Consider the following 19,891-nt stretch of genomic DNA (forward strand, 5'->3'; position numbering starts at 1 on the left):
TTTGAATACAAATCTAGCATTACTTTGGAACAAAATACAAATAATTCTGCAAAAGGGAGGTGAAAAGGGTAAAGCAAATGTTTAGCCTCAAATTTTTATACGCTAAATTCAAAATAATGACTCTGGGTGGGGACTTATGCGAGAGTCAAGCGGCCAAACCAAAATTAGCATTCAGCCAACAGCTTCCTTGGCCTCAGTATTTTGGGAAGGAAGCTGAAAAAGTCATGAAAGATTCTTCAGTAAATCTAGAGAGGGAAAAAAAAAAAAAAAAAAAAGTCTGAAGCAACTTTAAACTAGAGGTGACCCTGGCTATTAAAATATTTTTTAAAATAATACAAATAAAATAAAGTACTCCGGCAGTGAGCTTTTTCTTTTTCTTCTTCAAGTGAATAAAAAGCTTTTTTATGCTTTCTTGAGAGTGAAGGTTTTTTTTTGGCACAGTTTTTATGTAGCAATGATGCAACATCCTCTCCTGTCTTATTATTTCCTGTAAACTAACAAGGTAAAAGTTATCGCCATACATCAGAACTACAGCCAACAATCAAGCAATGTGCGTCTAGGCTCTGCAATTCTTTACTGTAAGACATACAATTTATGTCAGACACACACAAAAATTAACCCCCTAGCTGCCAGAAAAAAAAGATTAAAAAAAAAAAAATGTTACTTTGCATTGGACTTTTTTTCCCCCTAGAGGTGGAGAAAATGAAACTGCAAAGTAGCCTTGTACATGATTTGATTGTAAATGTAGCCATGGATTTCCTTTTGGAAACCTGGGTTTGGTTATCACAAAATATTTGTAAGAAATTGAAATCATTATAATGATGATGCTCTGCTATTAAAGAAGCTGGGAACCCATTTGGTCGTTGCACAGATAAGAAGGGGGGGGGGTGTCATTATTTAAATGGACAAGAATTGAATTAGCTTAGTATTATTTTGCCTGCTTTTCCTGTAATCTTATCTGTGTAAAAAAACTGTAGTTTTTCCACTACCATCAGAGCAGCTGCAGGGAAAAAAAATCTTGCAGAATTCAAAACCTTCACCCTGCAACACTCAAACAGTGATTGCAGATGATATAAGAAACACATTTAAATTTGTTTTGCAGAAGAAGAAAAAAAAAAAGGGAATACTACATCTCAACTAAAGTATATTAACACACAGATCTATCTGCAGGTTCTGAGATTAAATCATGGGTTCCAGCAAACAGTGTAGAACTTAATTTTGGAGCCACTACTATAGTGGATCAGTAACCCCCCTATCTTTAGAGCTGAAAATAAAAATTGGAAAGGAAGTTGCTCTGTGACAGTAGGCAGTCAGCCAGACTGCTGTGTGGGTCATTTAATCTCACTTAAAAAAAAAAAAATTATGATGGTGGTATTGGCAGTGACCTCTGTGTGGCCTCTTAGAGAGTTCTCCTAGACAGCTCATTCCCAGGTCACCAGAGATGGCACCAACTGGAATTCAATGTATACCTTAAACTGTGCAGTCACATAGTTGGTAGCTCAGGCTACTGCTGTGCTGTGGACATTCTCATACAGAAAGAACTATGTCAACATATAGGGATAGATTTATCAAAGTTATTCTCCTTTAATTCCGTCCAAAATAGCTCATACAAACTGATCGTCATATTCATCAAACTCTACGCCTATAATTGCGCAAATCTGAAAGAAACTTCTTCGCACTCAACGTGCATTCGCCTAGGCGCACAGGAGCGCTCCCGAGTGCTACAATTTACATTAGTAATAGGCATAATTTAACAGCCCGACCTACAAATACGCCCAGTTTCATATTTATCATTGCTTTACGCCAATAGGGAACTGCAATTTCGGCTTCAATTGCGTGTTGTATATTTCGCCATGCAGACTGAGGCGGACACCATTATAATACATGCTTTTACATCTTGTGATGCAGTACTTTCTTCTTTTAACTAATTTTTCAAAGGCTCAGTGCCAAGAAGAGACTGTTATTGCCAGAAATTTGCGCTTCCACTGGCGCATATGGTACCAACAGTTGTGTGTGTATATATATATAATATCTCGATATTTTAAAATATTTATTTTTTGCAATCTTAAATTATCAACATATATAAAAAACAGCACAGAAACATTATATAATATAAATATAAGCCAAATATTAACTTAAAAACACTTTAATAATCAAAACATGGCGGCGTAAATATTTATAGGGATGTACTGTGATAAATAGGGAGTAAATAGGGAGAAAATGCCGTTTCCGACAGGCGAAATTTATCATTATTACGCCCCAGCTCAGTTACCTCTATTTTTATGGTAAATTCAGGCGCACATGTGCGCTTCTCCGGAGGCGAGCTGGGGTGCAGTTACAGGCGAAGCACATACAGAGTTCGCCTAGCCTTTGATAAATCTAGTCCATAATCAAGACATGTAGCATTAGAGTAAAACTAAAAAAAGTAAGCTACAAGTATATAATAGTTCTTGGCTGAATAGGTAGAGAAACAGATATTTAAAATGCACCACAAATACCAAAGGCAAAGGGATTAAAAAGCTGTGGAGATCTGTAAACCTGATCTGTAAACCTGATAAGTAACCCCTTAATCTTACAAAGCCCACCCTAGCTGCATGAGCTGGTCTCTCTGCCAGGAAAGGGGCCGACACAAGAAGGAGCTGGGACTGAGCGTCAAAGGCCAAAAGCTACACAAAACTCTTGCCAAGTCCCTGTTTCCCTCCACTTCACTGGCCCGGCCGCTTAAAGCTACGGTCAGATGATGTGTTCTTTGCAGAAGGACACCCAGTCTGGCAGGCGGCCTAGCCTCATCCTAAGCCTCATTCTGTTGTCTTAGTGTTAACCCATGATAACCTTTCTTTGTAGAGGACATGCTAATGTGACTCCACAGTGATTACACTTAAAGGGGCATTAAACCATTATTGCTGATGTTTAAAATTGTGCTTTTCCCCACATTATCTGGAGGGGCAAACATTTTTTAGGTTTTTAAAATGCCAATATCTGGCCTCTAGTTAGAGGCAAAGCACAATTTCTACACAAAAGCAATGTGTTTATAGCCGGACAACAGCCTTATAAATGCATAAACCTACATAACATGGCTTAAAACTGAAACCAAGTAGCAATGCTATTAGGGACACCTAAATCCACAGTTGCTAGTTCAGAAACGTGGTTACTTCCACTATAAGGATATAGTACAAATATGCTATATATTACAAATACGCTTTTGCTTATCTGCCAACCTTAAACTAGACATTGCAAACTGTGCCTCTTGTCTGACTCAAGTCTCCTCTGCAAGGAAATGACACATAAGAATATATTTTAGTTCATTATTAACATGAAACTGTATCCAAGCCAATCATACTTCTATTGTGAAGGCACTGATTGAAATCACTGCTTCTCTGCGGATGGCACAGATAGCAGTGGGGATCAAAGGGCCATAGAAACATTCCAGACTTGTCTGCTATGTCGTAATGAAACACAAGTCAGATACACATCAACGTTTTTGTAGCAAGGATGAACAAGCACAGAATTGTATATGGTTTGGAATTCTCAGAACAAATATCAGTAAGGAAATTAAAAGCAGAGTATCAAGTTATTTAAAAAAAAAAAAAAAAAAAAAGTATTATTTTGAAGCAAACTGGAAGTGCAACTGGGCCTTAAGGCCTCATTATTCACTGGCTGATAAGCAGATGTTATTCAGCTTTATTGAAGGAAAGTGACACTCCTTACAAACATGAAACTAATGGGGGGGAAACTAAGAAAGAAAGATATATTTTTGTTTCCCTTAAAAAAAAAAAAAGTCTCTGTATCCACACCCAAATGCAGAGCTAAGGAATATGATGATGTGATAGAAATAAATGATAATACATTCATTTTCTAGGTTACTTCATGCGCTCCGCTGTCATTACTTCATTTTGACAGGTTTTATGCCAACTTGGCCTATTTAAAACCATGCTTAGAATGCTATATACTTGTTAGCCATCTATAATTGGACCCTAATTACAAGTAAAGGTACTTTGGAGGGGGGGGGGGGGAATGAGGTATGCAGTAGATCTGCTAATATTAATTTAGCAGACACTCCATTGAGAGCTGGTTTGGGACTTGTGACTAAGTTAACTGACGTATTTAGAGGGAGTGGGACACAGTTTTAAGAGGCTCAGAAGCCAAAAAGTCCCCTATCCTGTATACACACCCTACTTGCTCAGCTCTCTGCAAATCTCTCAAAACAGAAGACTATGAAAAAATGATGTGAAATGAGAACCATTTCCCACAATGAATAATAGGAGCCAGGATGACCTCATTGCACACTCAATAAATCCCCCCCAAATAAAATCTAGATAGCAAAAAGTACATTTGTCAGATATATCAGGAACAACTACTTCACTAAGAGTGGCAGATGGGCAAGTGAATCCTTATATACATCAGACAATGCTAAATTAGGTATGTGGGTTTACAATAGGAAGGAATGTAGACAGGATAATTACCTGTTGACTAATACTTGGAGAGAGCACAAAAAAAGAAAAAAGTAATCTTTTTTTTTAAACGTTGTTATGTATTGTGCCGTGTCCCTTTCTAGCGAGCAAGGCGTTAACTCAGGTATGAAACCTTAGCCTCTTGGGACAGACCTTGCAAAGTTAGACTGTTAGTACAGGCAAATGATAAAGTAGTAATAAAATAATACAGGGGAGATCATTAATGAAATCTGCCCATGAAAACTGCTTTTAAATCAAAATCAGCTTCTTTAAAATAAAATAAGAGTTCCACATACATGAAAAGGCAGCACAAGCGAATTAAAGGTCACCCCTGTGCTTTTCAGTTGGAACTAGTTCTTTTGTGAGGGGGCCCTCCAGGGATTAAGGTTTAAACATTCACATTTTTTTCTTCCTTTGCCAAAGGAATCAAGTCTGACTCCATCCTCTCAACCTTCCTACCACCCCCTTCACTGTGCCCCATTCATTAAGACAGCTCTCTGCAGCGAGGCCCAGCAAGAAACAGAGGGGAAAAAAATCCAGGCAGCCCTGCTCACATTAGTTGGATGCAGAACCAGATATACTCTATACTAGCAACCTAGGAAAGAAGGAACTTCTCTGCTACAAATCTAAACACTGGGCTCTGGAAAGGGACTACGTGATTTAGTAAAATGTACTCATTCTGGGTTTATATTTCCAAAGCAAGACATGGTTTACATTATTTTTTCAAATGTGTTTACATGATGAATCAACATTTCTAGAAATAATAATCCTAAAGCTATATATGTATTTGATGCAACAGATCAGAACATTGTATTTTGCACTCATAGGATCTGAGAAAGGAAATTTGCACGACTCCTTATTGTTAGTCATTTAAAGATAATACTCTTGTCCGTCTTTTTGAAGTGTAGGTCACGTTAAATAGAAAATCACCAGTTTAAGGAAATGATCTGATAATATAACTTCAGAACATATACATGGACCTTTTTGGGTTTCTGGAAATATTAAGAGTTCTGAATCGTCCCATTATGCAGGGATAATAAACTTTACACATATATGAAAGAGCGCTATTTAAAATAATAAATATTTTTGTATAAAAAAAAACAAAAAAACTTAATTTTAAATATTACACACAGTGCATTTAGTGTAACACTGTTAAGTTTTTTACACCACTTTTGGCAAACAGTGAACACATCCCATAAGCATCAAAGCAAACTTTTTTTTTTTTTTACCCTCAACAAAAGATCATCCATTTTATAAAATAAAGAACAAAAATGTCTTTTACATGAAAAAGAAGAAAAAAAAAAAAAGTGTAAAATTTTCTCTTTTTTTAAACAAAACTACCTTGGCAAAAAGCACAAACACAAAGCATTCTGGGTATGACCATTTCTCACTGTGAACATACACAAAAGCTTCTGTTTATACTATTCCAAAAAGTTATTATTTAAACATATACATGCAAAGAACAAAAATCCAGGAACCCACAAAACAACCAAAGGAAAAAAAAAAAAGCTTATGACATATGATGCTTGCTAATATTCTTCTGCCTCTTTTCCAGCCTCATGCTGTTGCCTCTTGGGGTTGAACATTAAAGAGCTGCACAAGTGAGCAGAATAAGGCCGTTAGTAAATCAGGCTTAATGTAAAACAAATGCTCTTTTATGTAGAGGTATTTGTTTTTTTTCACAACTTACGTATAGTTAATCGTATTCTTGCATGAATCAACACTTATCAGCCTCTGATTAAATGAGCACACTGGACTATGAATAGAATGAGAGTGAACAAAAATATGCAAAAAATAAAATAAAGAGGTATCTTTAAAATTATAAGCAATGAACTTCACCAAAAAATGCCAGGTCCATTATTTTCACTCCCATCAGAGGCTGCAGTGCACCATATGTGTATATATACGTATACAGGCACATTATATACATACACACTTGTGTAACCCTGCCACTACTGTACTCACAAGTATTGGTCTAAATAGTGATATTGGGCAGTCAACGTTGGTCACTTATGAGTTGTGTAAGCAATAAGGAGGTTTGCAAAATGCTTATAGAGTTCCACACTTAAAATCCTTGTGCAACTTTAAATTCCTCCTTAAAGCCTTTGTTGGACTCAGAGACTCCCCGCATCAACCACAAAAACGTAAGGAGGGAGCATAAGAGAAGTTAGATAGATATAGGAGCATGAAATAGGAGTTGACTTTACCAGCTCAAACATAGTGATTAAACAACACAGTGGTAAGCTCCCCTTGAGGAGGTATTTGCAGACAGACTCTGCTATTTCCTGCTGCTCAATCTACTCCTTTCTTTCCTTGTACCAGCAGACTAGACTAGACGGTTAAGATCTTATCAAGAACACAAAACTTTCAGCTTACTCTCTTGCTTATTTCATGTAGGATGAAAACCCAACGCCCAACTCTCAACTGCATTTTATCACCAGTCGCCATCCTGGGCGATCTGATAAGGTCAGCAAAGGAATGTGACTTTCATGTGCGTGCATACACTTCATTAGCGTCTGAGCACAAGACACATTTGTATGCACAGACAGACATTTCATGTACACAGTCCTCATAAAGCAAAGACGTTTAACAATAACATTTCTGTCCTCTAACTATTTCTTCCTAAAGATAAAACATAAAAATTGTAGCTATATGTAAGAAATCACAAGGAAACAAGGAGAGTTACCAGCTATCCATCACTAGATTATTACTTGTTAAAACACATAGGTAAAATCCTGCTTGAGAGCTACAAGTCCTCCTGATCTGAACATGGCTGGTGACTATTTGCAAATGATGCTCCTAATTGTTCTGCCTGATAACTACAAGGCTAGCAACTCCCAAGAGAGAGAATTTTATAGCAAATTCTACCATGTACATATTTCAGGATAGGTTTCAGATACATTTTATGGAAAACAATTGCCTGATATATTTAGAGGGCATACACATGCTAGGTATCAGGCCATGTATTTTGACTGCACATCCTATCTTAGAAGCACATTAAAATACTCCCTGTATTAGTGTGTGTATACATTACATCTGGAATATAAATATATACATATAGTTTCCGGGGGGCCTTTTAGCAGAATTCTTAATGAAGGCTTGAGAGGAATTCACCAGTCTTTCTGCTTTTGATTTTTTTTTTTCCTCCCTGGTAGAGGAGAGGCTGTATTAATGTAACAACCCAATTAAAAACTGCTCCGTCTGGCTTTAATAGCCTCAATTTCTAAAGAAGAATGGTATGCTGTCTTGTAAAAGGCTAGGTTTTTGTTACTGCCCCACAAAACTGACTTATAAAATAAGGTCCACCATAACATTCACAAACCTTGCAATATACATACATACACAAACATATTTCCTGAATACCACAAAATAATTCAGTTTAATCAATTATAATTAGGAATATCTCCAAAGATGCTCACCTGAAAGCCCCTCAGGGGCCAGGTAATTATTTCCCTCTGTTTCAGTGGAGGAAGGCACAGAATCTGGAGAATCTGCAATACAACAAAAAAAGGACAAATTATCTATAAGCATAATGATGGGGCAATATTTTACAAATATATATATATATATATATATATATATATATATATATATATACACATACACACACACACACACTTAAGTGACAGTGAACACATCAAAACAAACATAATTGTTACTTCCGTATATGAATAAAACATAAGTTGTTACTATGAATTAATTTACTTCTTGCTATTGCTGGATTCATTTTTGGAAGAAACACTTCATATTCCAGCATCCCAAGTATTTGCAAATGTTATAATTTCTATGAACTGCCATCTTCACCGACTCCTAAAATAATCTAGTTGGCTTCTGCGTTTTAAATATTTTTGACCACTGTGCCTCTTGCCATGAAGTTTTCCCTGAGAGGGTTCAAAGAGTTGGCATTCCTAGAGTATATCAGTTATAGCCTTTTGGAAATAGATTCTATGAGAACCGCTTGTTGGTAACACCCATACTCCCACAGGATGGAGAGCGTCCAAGGCATATGGCTTCGTAACAGAGACAACAAATGCAAAAAGTCACTTTCCAGAAATGAACCAGTGACCCCAACTCCTCATGCATACTGCAAGAGATCTAGCCTGTCTGATTATCTACTATATTGGGGCATCTAGCATGTGCCACAGAGAGATTCTGGCTTGTGTGCAGACCACTATATAACACTGTCATAGGACCTGCAAACTGATTCAAATATAAGGACTACACAGACTTACAAATTTATTTAGTTTAGATTTACAACACAAACAACTCTCTTATTTGTATAAAAATATCTATAAATTAACAACCATGTCAAATAGCTTAAAAGTGTGCCAGTCAATAAGAAGTTAGCTCATTAAAAAAACCCAACATTAAAAATGTTTTAATAAAAAAAGTTTTAGCAAAAGCTACTAAGATAAATAATTTTAAAATATCCTCTTTAAATGTAACACAAAAAACAGACAATTTGCAGAAGCCGTTTAATGCCAGTTGCAGTCTCAGGCAATCTTTTCCCTTTTAATGAAACTTAAAACTGCCACAATAAAAGCCAGATGTGCAAATGTCCCCTGCCAGCCAGAGCGTCTGATCCTGCGCGCTGACGTTGTACCTTCTTCTCAGAAGCCACTGAAGGGTGACTGGAATTGGAGCTTAAATGGAATTTTTTTTTTTTTGAGGTTTTACTTGTGGGTAAAATGGCAACAAGTCACAGAGTTTGGTTGGACAGTCTAAACAGATACAAATAAAATATTTCCAAATAACATAAGACACAATGATGCTCAGCCATATAAAAAAGTAGTTTTTTTACTCCATGAATCTTAAAGACAAACCACATCAAACGCTTTGAATACCTAGCACAGGACTTGAATCAATTTCTCCCTCTTCAAGTAAGGCTCCGGTTTGGATAAAATTGACACTGAGTTGATCCAGCCACAATTTAAAGAAAACAGTATGAGCAATTGACATCCCAGCAAGCTTCAGTTCAAGGGCACATTATTTGCCCAAATTCGATTTTAAAAGGGAGCAGCTGTCTATATACCAATTAACTATGTCCTCAAAATGAAGCAGGTAACTGTGATTCAAACAGAGCATACAATTGTTTTATAAAAAAGTTTCCAATTTACTTATGGTATAAATATGCTTCATTCTCATGGTATTCTTTGTGGAAGAGATACCTATGTGTGTGTGTCTGGAACACTACTTGACAGGAAATAGTGCTATTGCAAATGGATAAAATTATTTCAAAACTGCTACCATATTGTGCCCCAGGTAGGTACATTCTCCTGAGCTTACGTCCCTGATTTTCAACAAAAGATACCAACAGAACGAATAAAATGTGAGAAGAGAAGTAAATTAGAAAGTAATTTAAAATCACATTCTGTATATGAATCATGAAAGAAAAGAAAAAAAAAATGTCCATATCCATTTAATTACTGTTATATGTGCATATCAGCAATTAAGAGCTAAATTGCAAATATCTACAATATTATGTAACCTGCAGTTCAGGAATATACCCCTTGAAAAGTGATTTCAAATGTACACAAAATCTGTAACTGTTGGCTGCAGCAACACACACACAAACTGAAAATATCCAGGTAGGACAAACTTGGTAACATCAGTAAGAAATGCCATTAAAGTGCTTGTAATCAAAAGTTTAATCGAGGGAATAGTTGGTAACAGGAATATACAGTTTAACAGGATACACTTAATCAAACTGAAAACAATAGGGGAGACAGGATGTGGAGTTACTTGTGAAATTTCATACAGTACACTTTCTAAATGTCTTCAAGACATATTTTTTTTTTTGTCCCAAGGAAGTAGTTTGTTTGCTCCTTCATTGCCAGTCGGAGAGTACAGAAATACAGGCAAATTTAACCCCTTTTGGCTTTTGATGCTAAAGATGAAAGCAGCAGAATCACTTCTGCCATTAGGATACATGAAGGTAAAAGCCAGATGTTTCTTTTTCTTTCCTTATAAAAGGGACAGGAAACTCCCAACATTTGTTTTCATGATTTGGATAGAACATACAATTTTAAGCAACTTTCCAATTTATTTCTATTGTCAAATTTCCTTCATTCTCTTGTTCTTTGCTGAAAAAAATAGTATAGCATTACTGGCAGCTAGCTAAACACATCTAGTAGCCAATCACAAGAGACAAATATGTGCAGGCACCAATAAGCAGCTAGCTAAACACATCTAGTAGCCAATCACAAGAGACAAATTTGTGCAGGCACCAATCAGCAGCTAGCTCCGACTAGTGTAAGATGTGTGTATTCTTTTTCAACAAGGGATTCCAAAAGAACAAAGCACATTTGAAAATGGAAGTGAATTTAAAATGTCTTAAAATCACATGCTCTATCTGAATCATGCAAGTTTAATTTTCACTTTCATATCCCTTTAATAAAGAGCTATTAATATTTTAGATACCCCCGTTTCTAAAAATGTATTTGGCATTGACCCTAAAGAGTCTTTACTTCCATTATCAAATTTCCTCTGTATATGTTGTTGAAAAGCATACCTAAATAGGTTCAAGTCAAGAGCAGCAATGAACTACTGTATTGTATTTAATCACTGCTAGTACTGACTACACACAAGCCTCTTGTCATTAGTTCACCCAATGTTTTTTATAGCTAGGCCCCAATAGCGCATTGCTGCTCTGAAGCAGACTTTTAACTATGTGTTTAACCCATTTGCAAAGCTTAAACACAAAGTTCTATGCAAGAAATAGTGCAATAATAAAATGTTCTAACACATTGCAGCAATTTCTTTAAGAGTTTATATATGCCTTAAAGATGACTGAAAATGTGTACTGTCAAACACATCAAAGAAAAAACTCAAATGGGTTTCATTTACAAGGAAACTAATTAGGTGCTGAAAAAGTCTAATACTGCAGCATCTATTTTCCTAAACATAAAATGATTACTTAAAGAAAAGCAATGGTTGTTTTCTATAGCAAGGCTTGCTGAGCCCTGTAATCTAACCTTCTACTATACAAATACATAGAAGGGACCAATAACAAAAGTCCACTGGCTCAAAGGATTATGGGAAACTTCATACTTGTGAAAAACAACTCTAGATAAAAGTGTGACTCTTTCACAGTCCTATAACAGACTAACTGAATAAAAATGACTTAGAACTCATGGGATGACCTGGAAACCTAAGAGGGAAAAAAAAGGGCATAACTGTCATTCTCACCTCAAAACAAACTACTTTAGTTTCAAATAATATTTTGTTATACAGTGTACTGGCTAGTTATTTTTCCTAACAAACTGTATAGCCATAGCTCTGAGCCACTTTATATTGCATGCCAATTCATTACACACAGTGAAAGTGTGTGTGTGTGGGGGGGGGGGGAGTTCATGCTAACAGAGGGTTAAATGTCTAACCCCTTGGTAGCTGAATGGTTAAACTAAAGAAACATTAGGAACCAGATAACATGCTCATACTCTTTATGTATACAAAGTCAAATTTCTCCTTTAGCTGTAACCTCTCCCAAACTACACTTGTTCAATTCACATTTATTCTTTTAAGAGATTTCATAATTATACTCCCAATTACAACAAAAAGGATTTTTTTTTTTTTTTTTTTTTTAAATCATCACTGATGATGGACAGCAAAAAGTAGCATGCTCCTTCTTGTTAAACTGGTTAGGATTTAATAGATTTCTATAACTAAATGAGACTCCTTTCTCTCACCTAGTAACATGATAAACATATTAAAAAACACACAAAATCCGCCTGCAGCAAAAGAAGACTTTGAAAAGTGTGTCCAAGTTTCTGCACAGAAAATTCAACATTCCCATAACAGAAGAAAAGCCAAAGAGTGTTCAGCCTTGCAACAAATTGACTTCACTTTCACTATACTTTTTTTATTATTATTTTAATATAGAATTCAAGACTGCAAGCAAGGATATTGATAGTCATATGGATATATACTATACATACACACACACATACAGTATCTCACAAAAATGGGTACACCCTTCAGGGCAGTATTCCAACATGATAACAACCCCAAACACACCTCCAAGACGACCACTGCCTTGCTAAAGAAGCTGAGGGTAAAGATGATGGACTGGCCAATCATGTCTCCAGACCTAAACCCTATTGAGCATCTGTGGGGCATCCTCAAATGGAATGTGGGGGAGTGCAAGGTCTCTAACATCCACCAGCTCCGTGATGTTGTCATGGAGGAGTGGAAGAGGACTCGAGTGGCAACCTGTGAAGCTCTGGTGAACTCCATGCCCAAGAGTGCTGGAAAACAATGGTGGCCTCACAAAATATTGACACTTTGGGCCCAATTTGGACATTTCCCCTTAGGGGTGTTACTCACTTTTGTTGCCAACGGTTTAGACATTAATGGCTGTGTGTTGGGTTATTTTGAGGGGACAGCAAATTTACACTGTTATACAGGCTGTACACTCACTACTTTACATTGTAGCAAAGTGTCATTTCTTCAGTGTTGTCACATGAAAAGATATAATAAAATATTTACAAAAATGTGAGGGGTGCACTCATTTTTGTGAGATACTGTACACACACATGCAAACATATATAAAAAATGTTTTATCGGCCTTCGGGTTCAGAGGCTTGCTTCCACAATGCCTCAGTGCACTGACAATATGCCCTTGTCTACGCTATAAAACCCAATTTATTTATACTAAACCTTTTTGTTTTTGCTTCCGATTGGCAGCTGTAATAATTTCCTATTGGCTGATCTGAATAACTTTTCCTTTCACAGCAAAACATTGGCGTTTTGTGGCTTCTTTGTTTACACACATTTTGCTACCCTAACATCAACACTCGTTGCTGATGAATAAATTCATTACTCAGCTGCTTGAATAAAAAGAGCTGGCACTATCCAACAAGCTTTGTAAATCTTTCTCTCTGTATCAATACAATTGAAACCTCAGGTAACCAGCAATTCATAGAAGCAATGCCTACTTATAATGATGCAGCATACAAACTGATCTGTTGGAATTCTTGTTCATGCCTATGTGTACAAAAACTTAAAGGGACAGTATACTATAAAATAGTTTTTCCCTTAATGTGTTTCCAATTGCTTTTTTACCAGCTGCAGAGTATAAAATGTATGAGATTGTTTTTTTAAGGCTCATTTATGTATGTGAATTAGCTGATTTTGTGTTTTGAAGCCACAACCTAATAAAACGGGTTGAGCTTGTAGGTATTATCAGAGCTCATTACTTTATCACATTATGTACATATACCTGCTTCATTATCTTATATCTGTCCATAAACCAATCACCTATACTTGGACAGAACAATGGAAAATTAACATTTTATTACCTTATCTCTTCTATAACCCACTGGGAGTGTAATTTCTTCTACTGGCTGTGTTAACACAGCATGGCCTCAAGGCCAAAAACTTTCAGGATGGGTGGGGATACCACAGGCTAAATAAACTATATCAAATGCCAATATAAGGGTAATGGAAATACTTGTAAACAATGTAATACTCTCAAGCAGGTAAAGTGGATAATTGGGAACAAATTAAAGGGGAGAACATTTTTGAGTAAACTGTCCCTTTAAGGGAACAATTTCTAGAATGCATATAAAACACAAGCAGGGTTAAAATATTATTTACACACAGAAAACCAACTACGATCTCAATTTTATTTAAAAAGAATAGTTGTCTCTTGTGGTTGTTTACAGGCAATTTTTTGCAGCAGTTCAAAAAATATGTTGTGCTTTGGAAAATGGATGTGCGCCAGTACCTTTTTGTTTGTGTAATTACTGGGTCATATTGGCAGCACTCCCAAAGATGTGTATATAAACTTTTTGTAAGGTGTGCTAAACCAAATTTTGTGTGTGTGTATATATATATAATTTTTTAAACACAGAGGGTACACAATGGGTTCCTAAAGACTGATTGCTCAATGGCTGATAAGAACAACCCCCAAAGCCGTATTGGTGGGTAGAAACACGCCTCCACAGTATTTTTCTTTCAAAACTGCAATAAATTCAAAATCTACTGTAAAATATTTTTTTTTACACAATAAAATTCTCTAAATGTCCCTTTAAATAAAGGATTGGCCAATCCAGAAAACAAATTAAGCACAGTAATATGTAGCATAAGAAATAAATAGCTCTCCAACATCTATTATTTCTAGTACAAAGATTTTTTATTTTTAATAGACCAATTTAACATTAAGAGCTTAAAAATGCCAAGAAAAAAAATGTTTAATTATGCAAAAAATAGTTATCTACTTTATATTTTGCCTGTTTTTCCTGTAATGTATATCTCCCATAACTAGGCACAACAAAGCAAACAAGATAAACATACTCAATAGATTTCAAGGAGTTTGCACCTTAATGACAGAAATATGAAAATTTTGCTAACAAAAACAAATGTTAAATGTGTTAAAAATATATATTTTTGTTAATAAGTACTATTTATATAACATGAATTGGATGTCCCTTTAATTTCAACCAGTTCTAAATGTTCGCAAGAGAATACGCACAGGGACATCACTGTCGTAAAGAAGAATATAATACACAGTGGTAAGGTCACATATTGCTAAATATATTTTACACAATACATTTCTACATACTAATAAAACCTCAGGACTAGAGTACAATGTCTATTTACAATGTGTGTTTGTGTACGGCCAGACTCACATATATTTTAACACGCTTCAAATAACCTCTGAGCAGTTATTGTTTCAGCACAGTAAAACACATGTGTATATGTCAACAGCTAGATGTGTACTGTCTGTCTGTGAGGCTGCAAGGAAACCACTTGTATTAAACACAACGAGGAAACTCCAGAATGATATTATGTTGGTTTCTAACCTGTCACAGACCAGGCCATTATGTTCAACAAGTGATAAACAATTGTTTTATTGGAGAGGGAAATGGAGCACAATCTTGCTTTACAATGTGTGTCACAACAGGACATAATCACAAATAAATCTCCTAGGCCCCTAATCAATATTTGAAAGCCATTCATCATTAGCCTGAGATATAAATTGACTCAAATAGCCACACCCTGACATTAGGCACATTTCCGATATCTGCAGACTTCCCATTCTGCCCAAAATGCCAGTCTTATTTATCCAAGACAAGGTGAGTTAGGTGCCAGCCAGAAGTTTATGCAGGCGACTCAAAGCTGGTGCCAGCTTAAAATGGGCTTTTGTCCTGGCAGGCAGCCCATTCATTAGAATGAACTGCCTTGCCAGTACCTGTGTAACCCCTACTATGCCAAGCATGTGACTGCTGTTTCTGGTACTGAATGAGTTAATTATAACTGTTTTGACAGCCTTTATTTCAAATGAATCTAAAATGTGTAATAAAGTAAATGTTTCAAACAAGGCTAAAAATGCTGTACATTAGAATTAAATTACCAACCTTAAACAGCATTTGACAAGAAACTAAACACACATTTCCCAATGAATTGGTTAAAAACTATAAAACCCTATCCATTGCTGGTCATTTAACAAGATTATTAAGCTCATAAATAATTGTCACAAATAGAAATAGACAGTACTTATTGTAGGTTATTTCTATACTCCTCTTTGAACAAATGTTTAATGCAAGACTGGGAGTAAAGTTTTAAAACAAAAACATTATTTTTTGTGCATATGAAATACTTTGTAAATTGAATAGTTGCAACAAAAGAATCTAGACAGTCTAACTCAATAAAAGAGCCCCATCATATTATTTTACTAAACCCAATTCAAATTCTGTAGAAATAAAAAAATAAAATGATATATATAACAATAAATAAAAAAAAGGTACATTATGCCTTATTTACTACTGACATTAATATTCAGATAGATACAAAACACAGCTGCACTAAAACTTAATTACAAGTAACATTCTATTGTACAAAATAACAAAACTACATATTATACAAAAAATCACAAGCATTTCCCTGTCTGCTGCTATTTGTCCCCTTTTTACTAATACTTATTGAAAAGAATTGCTTTTTAGCACTAATTTATGGCAAAGTCCCAGTTGACCTTTTATAAATAGAAACCGTTTCAATTAAAATGAACTCGTCTCATTTTTTCTCTCCATCCTTTGCTAAGTAAGGTAGTTTAAAACTAATGAGAGAATCTGTGTCTGTATTCACAACTTTGCTTTTTAGACTCCTACAATAAAAAAACCCCCAGGGAAGAAAACGATGTCAAAATGAGACAAATCAGGGCTGCAGTGTAAGAAGAGACTTTAAGTGAAACTAAACTAAAGAAAAAGTCACTTACCAGTTGGTTTGAGAAAATCCATTGGATATCTGGAGTAGGGAGGTGGGGGAGACTCTGGAATAAAAAAATAAGAAAAGGGAGAAAATAAGACAGAGCCATGAGAACAGAAAAGAGAGAGAGAGAGATAGTAACTTATGATAACAGTGACATTCTTTAAGCAAAACTGTTTGTGTAAGCTGTGGGGGTTGGAAGCAGGGCAGGCCAGGAGGTGATTGCCTTGATATGTAACAGTCAGATAAACAAAAGGGGTCCGACTGGCGCCAGGCCTCCCTGCTATCTGCTTCTCTGGCTGTCTGATCATGGGCTCAGTGCTTGTCTCAGCCAGAGCACTCTATGCAACTCTGCAAATCACCCACTGATCCAGACTGCCTGATAATCCCGATAGCTGCACACATTTAACATTGCACAGACAGGGGGGGGGGGTAGCATTTGACAACCCCCTCTGTCCTTCTGCTTCAAAGTTTTACAATTAGTAAAAAAAAGGTACAATATGTCTCTATGCAATAAACAGAAATAGAATCACTGCAGAAAAAAAAGTTATTCTATACAACGTTAGGAATGTACTACAAAAGGCATAGAAACCAGTTTATTACTAAATTATTATTATTATTATTATAAGGATCAAATGTAAATGCTGATTTGTATATAGAGAAAAGTGTAAAAAGAAATCGTATTCTGACATAATACCGTAAAAGAAAGGATTGTGTTAAATTACTGGTGGGAGTATAACTAATTAGCTTTATACAGAATGATATTGTTATTTGTGATTAAAGAACAGCAAATGAGCAGCACTGTAGTCAAACTGTATAAAATTGATGTTATTTGGACAGAAACCTGAACATAACTTAATTTAAATACGCAGATAAATAGTTAAAAATGGATACAAAACCCGAGGTGCCAGAAATCAATATAAAATAGTTTTCTAATTCATATTTTTTTTTTTGTATTAATGATTTCTGCATAACAAATGCATCCATATCCCTCTGCATGTGGCTATTAGAGAAGCTAAGCTAATATACTGTCACAATGATATAGCAGCACCTACAATTTACTCTGTAGGTCACAAGGATACCATGAATTAGTTATATGCCAGTCACAGGGATTTCATTAGTTAAATATCATATTTCAGGGTTACAGGAGTTTGGCAAGTTTCAAACAATGTGAAAAGAAAAATGATAAACACAGACAGTATTCATTCACCTAGTACTTTAAAAGTAACACATCACATTAAATGGTAACCTTACTTATTACTAAGGTAAGTTACTATATCAATATTTCAATTCTAGGTAGGAAGATCTGACAGTTAGGAGCTTCACAATGTATCTTCAGTTAAAGCAGTTTAGTTTGGGAACCTAACCTGGGCATTGCCAATTAATCAGACCTCAGCAAAGGCTTATTACAGAAAAATCCTTCTAAAAGCAAATAGGTGGCACATAACCTAGTCTGGCAATAGGAAAACGTATCTTATAAACACCAACCATTAATGTCACAAATTAGAGTCTTGACCTGATGTTTGAATTTCATTACCACTTGTCAAACTCATCTAATTCCAACCAAGGCATTTCATAAACTTGTGAGACCTGGTATTGTGCAAATGATATAGCGAATAAACCTGAGCATCAATGTCATCTACAGGGTAGTAACTTTATAATGATGACTAGGAGAGGTAAATTGATCTCTGGGAGGGCACAGCAAATACAATGGGGCACAAAATAATAAATATCAATTTGCTCCTAGGCTGACAGATGTAGGGCATTTAAAGGGTGATTAATATTATTAATTAGACTGGTGCTTCTAATATAAAAACAAATAATATAACCAGACTGACACTACACATGGCAAAGCTTACACGGCAGCAGATATGACAGGTACTCTTCATACCAATAATACTTAGGGCAGTCAGGTGTCCCTTAATATTAATTGTCAGGACACCCTGGGACCTCCCACAGCAACCCCTACAATGACAAACTTAGTAACGATCATATATTCATTTATGCAACCAGTCACCCACATATCAGACAGATTACCATTGCCAACCCCAAGGGGTTGTCCTCAAACATTCCAACATGACAAACCTGGTACCCGCTGTTATATATTGTTACATGACAAAATCATCACACCAGACTACCTACCCTCTATTATATATTGTTACATGACAGTGCCAACACTCACATCACCCCAGACTACCTACCCTCTTATATATTGTTACATGACAGGACCAATACTCACATCACACCAGACTACCTACCCTCTGTTATATTTTGTTACATGACAATCATCACACCAGACTACCTACCCTCTATTATATATTGTTACATGACAGGACCAACACTCACATCACCCCAGACTACCTACCCTCTTATATAGTTACATGACAGGACCAACACTCACATCACCCCAGACTACCTACCCTCTTATATAGTTACATGACAGGACCAACACTCACATCACCCCAGACTACCTACCCTCTTATATAGTTACATGACAGGACCAACACTCACATCACACCAGACTACCTACCCTCTGTTATATATTGTTACATGACAATCATCACACCAGACTACCTACCCTCTATTATATATTGTTACATGACAGTGCCAACACTCACATCACCCCAGACTACCTACCCTCTTATATATTGTTACATGACAGGACCAATACTCACATCACACCAGACTACCTACCCTCTGTTATATTTTGTTACATGACAATCATCACACCAGACTACCTACCCTCTATTATATATTGTTACATGACAGGACCAACACTCACATCACCCCAGACTACCTACCCTCTTATATAGTTACATGACAGGACCAACACTCACATCACCCCAGACTGCCTACCCTCTGTTATATAATGTTACATGACAGGGCCAACACTCTTCACAAACCTACCCTCTGTTATATATTGTTACATGACAGGACCAACACTCTTCACAAACCTACTGTTATATATTGTTACATGACAGGACCAATACTCACATCACACCAGACTACCTACCCTCTGTTATATAATGTTACATGACAGGACCAACACTCACATCACACCAGACTACCTACCCTCTGTTATATAATGTTACATGACAGGACCAACAATATCACATCATATACCTACCCTCTCTTATATTTTGTTACATGACAGGACCAACACTCACATCACACCAGACTACCTACCCTCTGTTATATAATGTTACATGACAGGACCAACAATATCACATCAT

General features: G+C 36.0%; 1 protein-coding gene across 1 annotated transcript in view; it reads right to left on the reverse strand.

The window, feature by feature from the left end:
* The window catches only part of SMAD7 (SMAD family member 7), a 34,278-nt gene that overhangs the window by 12,556 nt on the left and 1,831 nt on the right, over window positions 1-19,891 (reverse strand). Inside the window, exons 2-3 of the mRNA XM_053701097.1 lie at window positions 16,669-16,722; window positions 7,871-7,942 (exon numbers count right to left, since the gene is read on the reverse strand). Of these exons, the coding sequence (XP_053557072.1) occupies window positions 7,871-7,942; window positions 16,669-16,722 (126 nt within the window). The remainder of the gene's footprint in view (window positions 1-7,870; window positions 7,943-16,668; window positions 16,723-19,891) is intronic.

This window comes from Bombina bombina, chromosome 2 (genome assembly GCF_027579735.1).
Source record: "Bombina bombina isolate aBomBom1 chromosome 2, aBomBom1.pri, whole genome shotgun sequence".
In the NCBI taxonomy this organism is placed as follows: domain Eukaryota; kingdom Metazoa; phylum Chordata; class Amphibia; order Anura; family Bombinatoridae; genus Bombina; species Bombina bombina.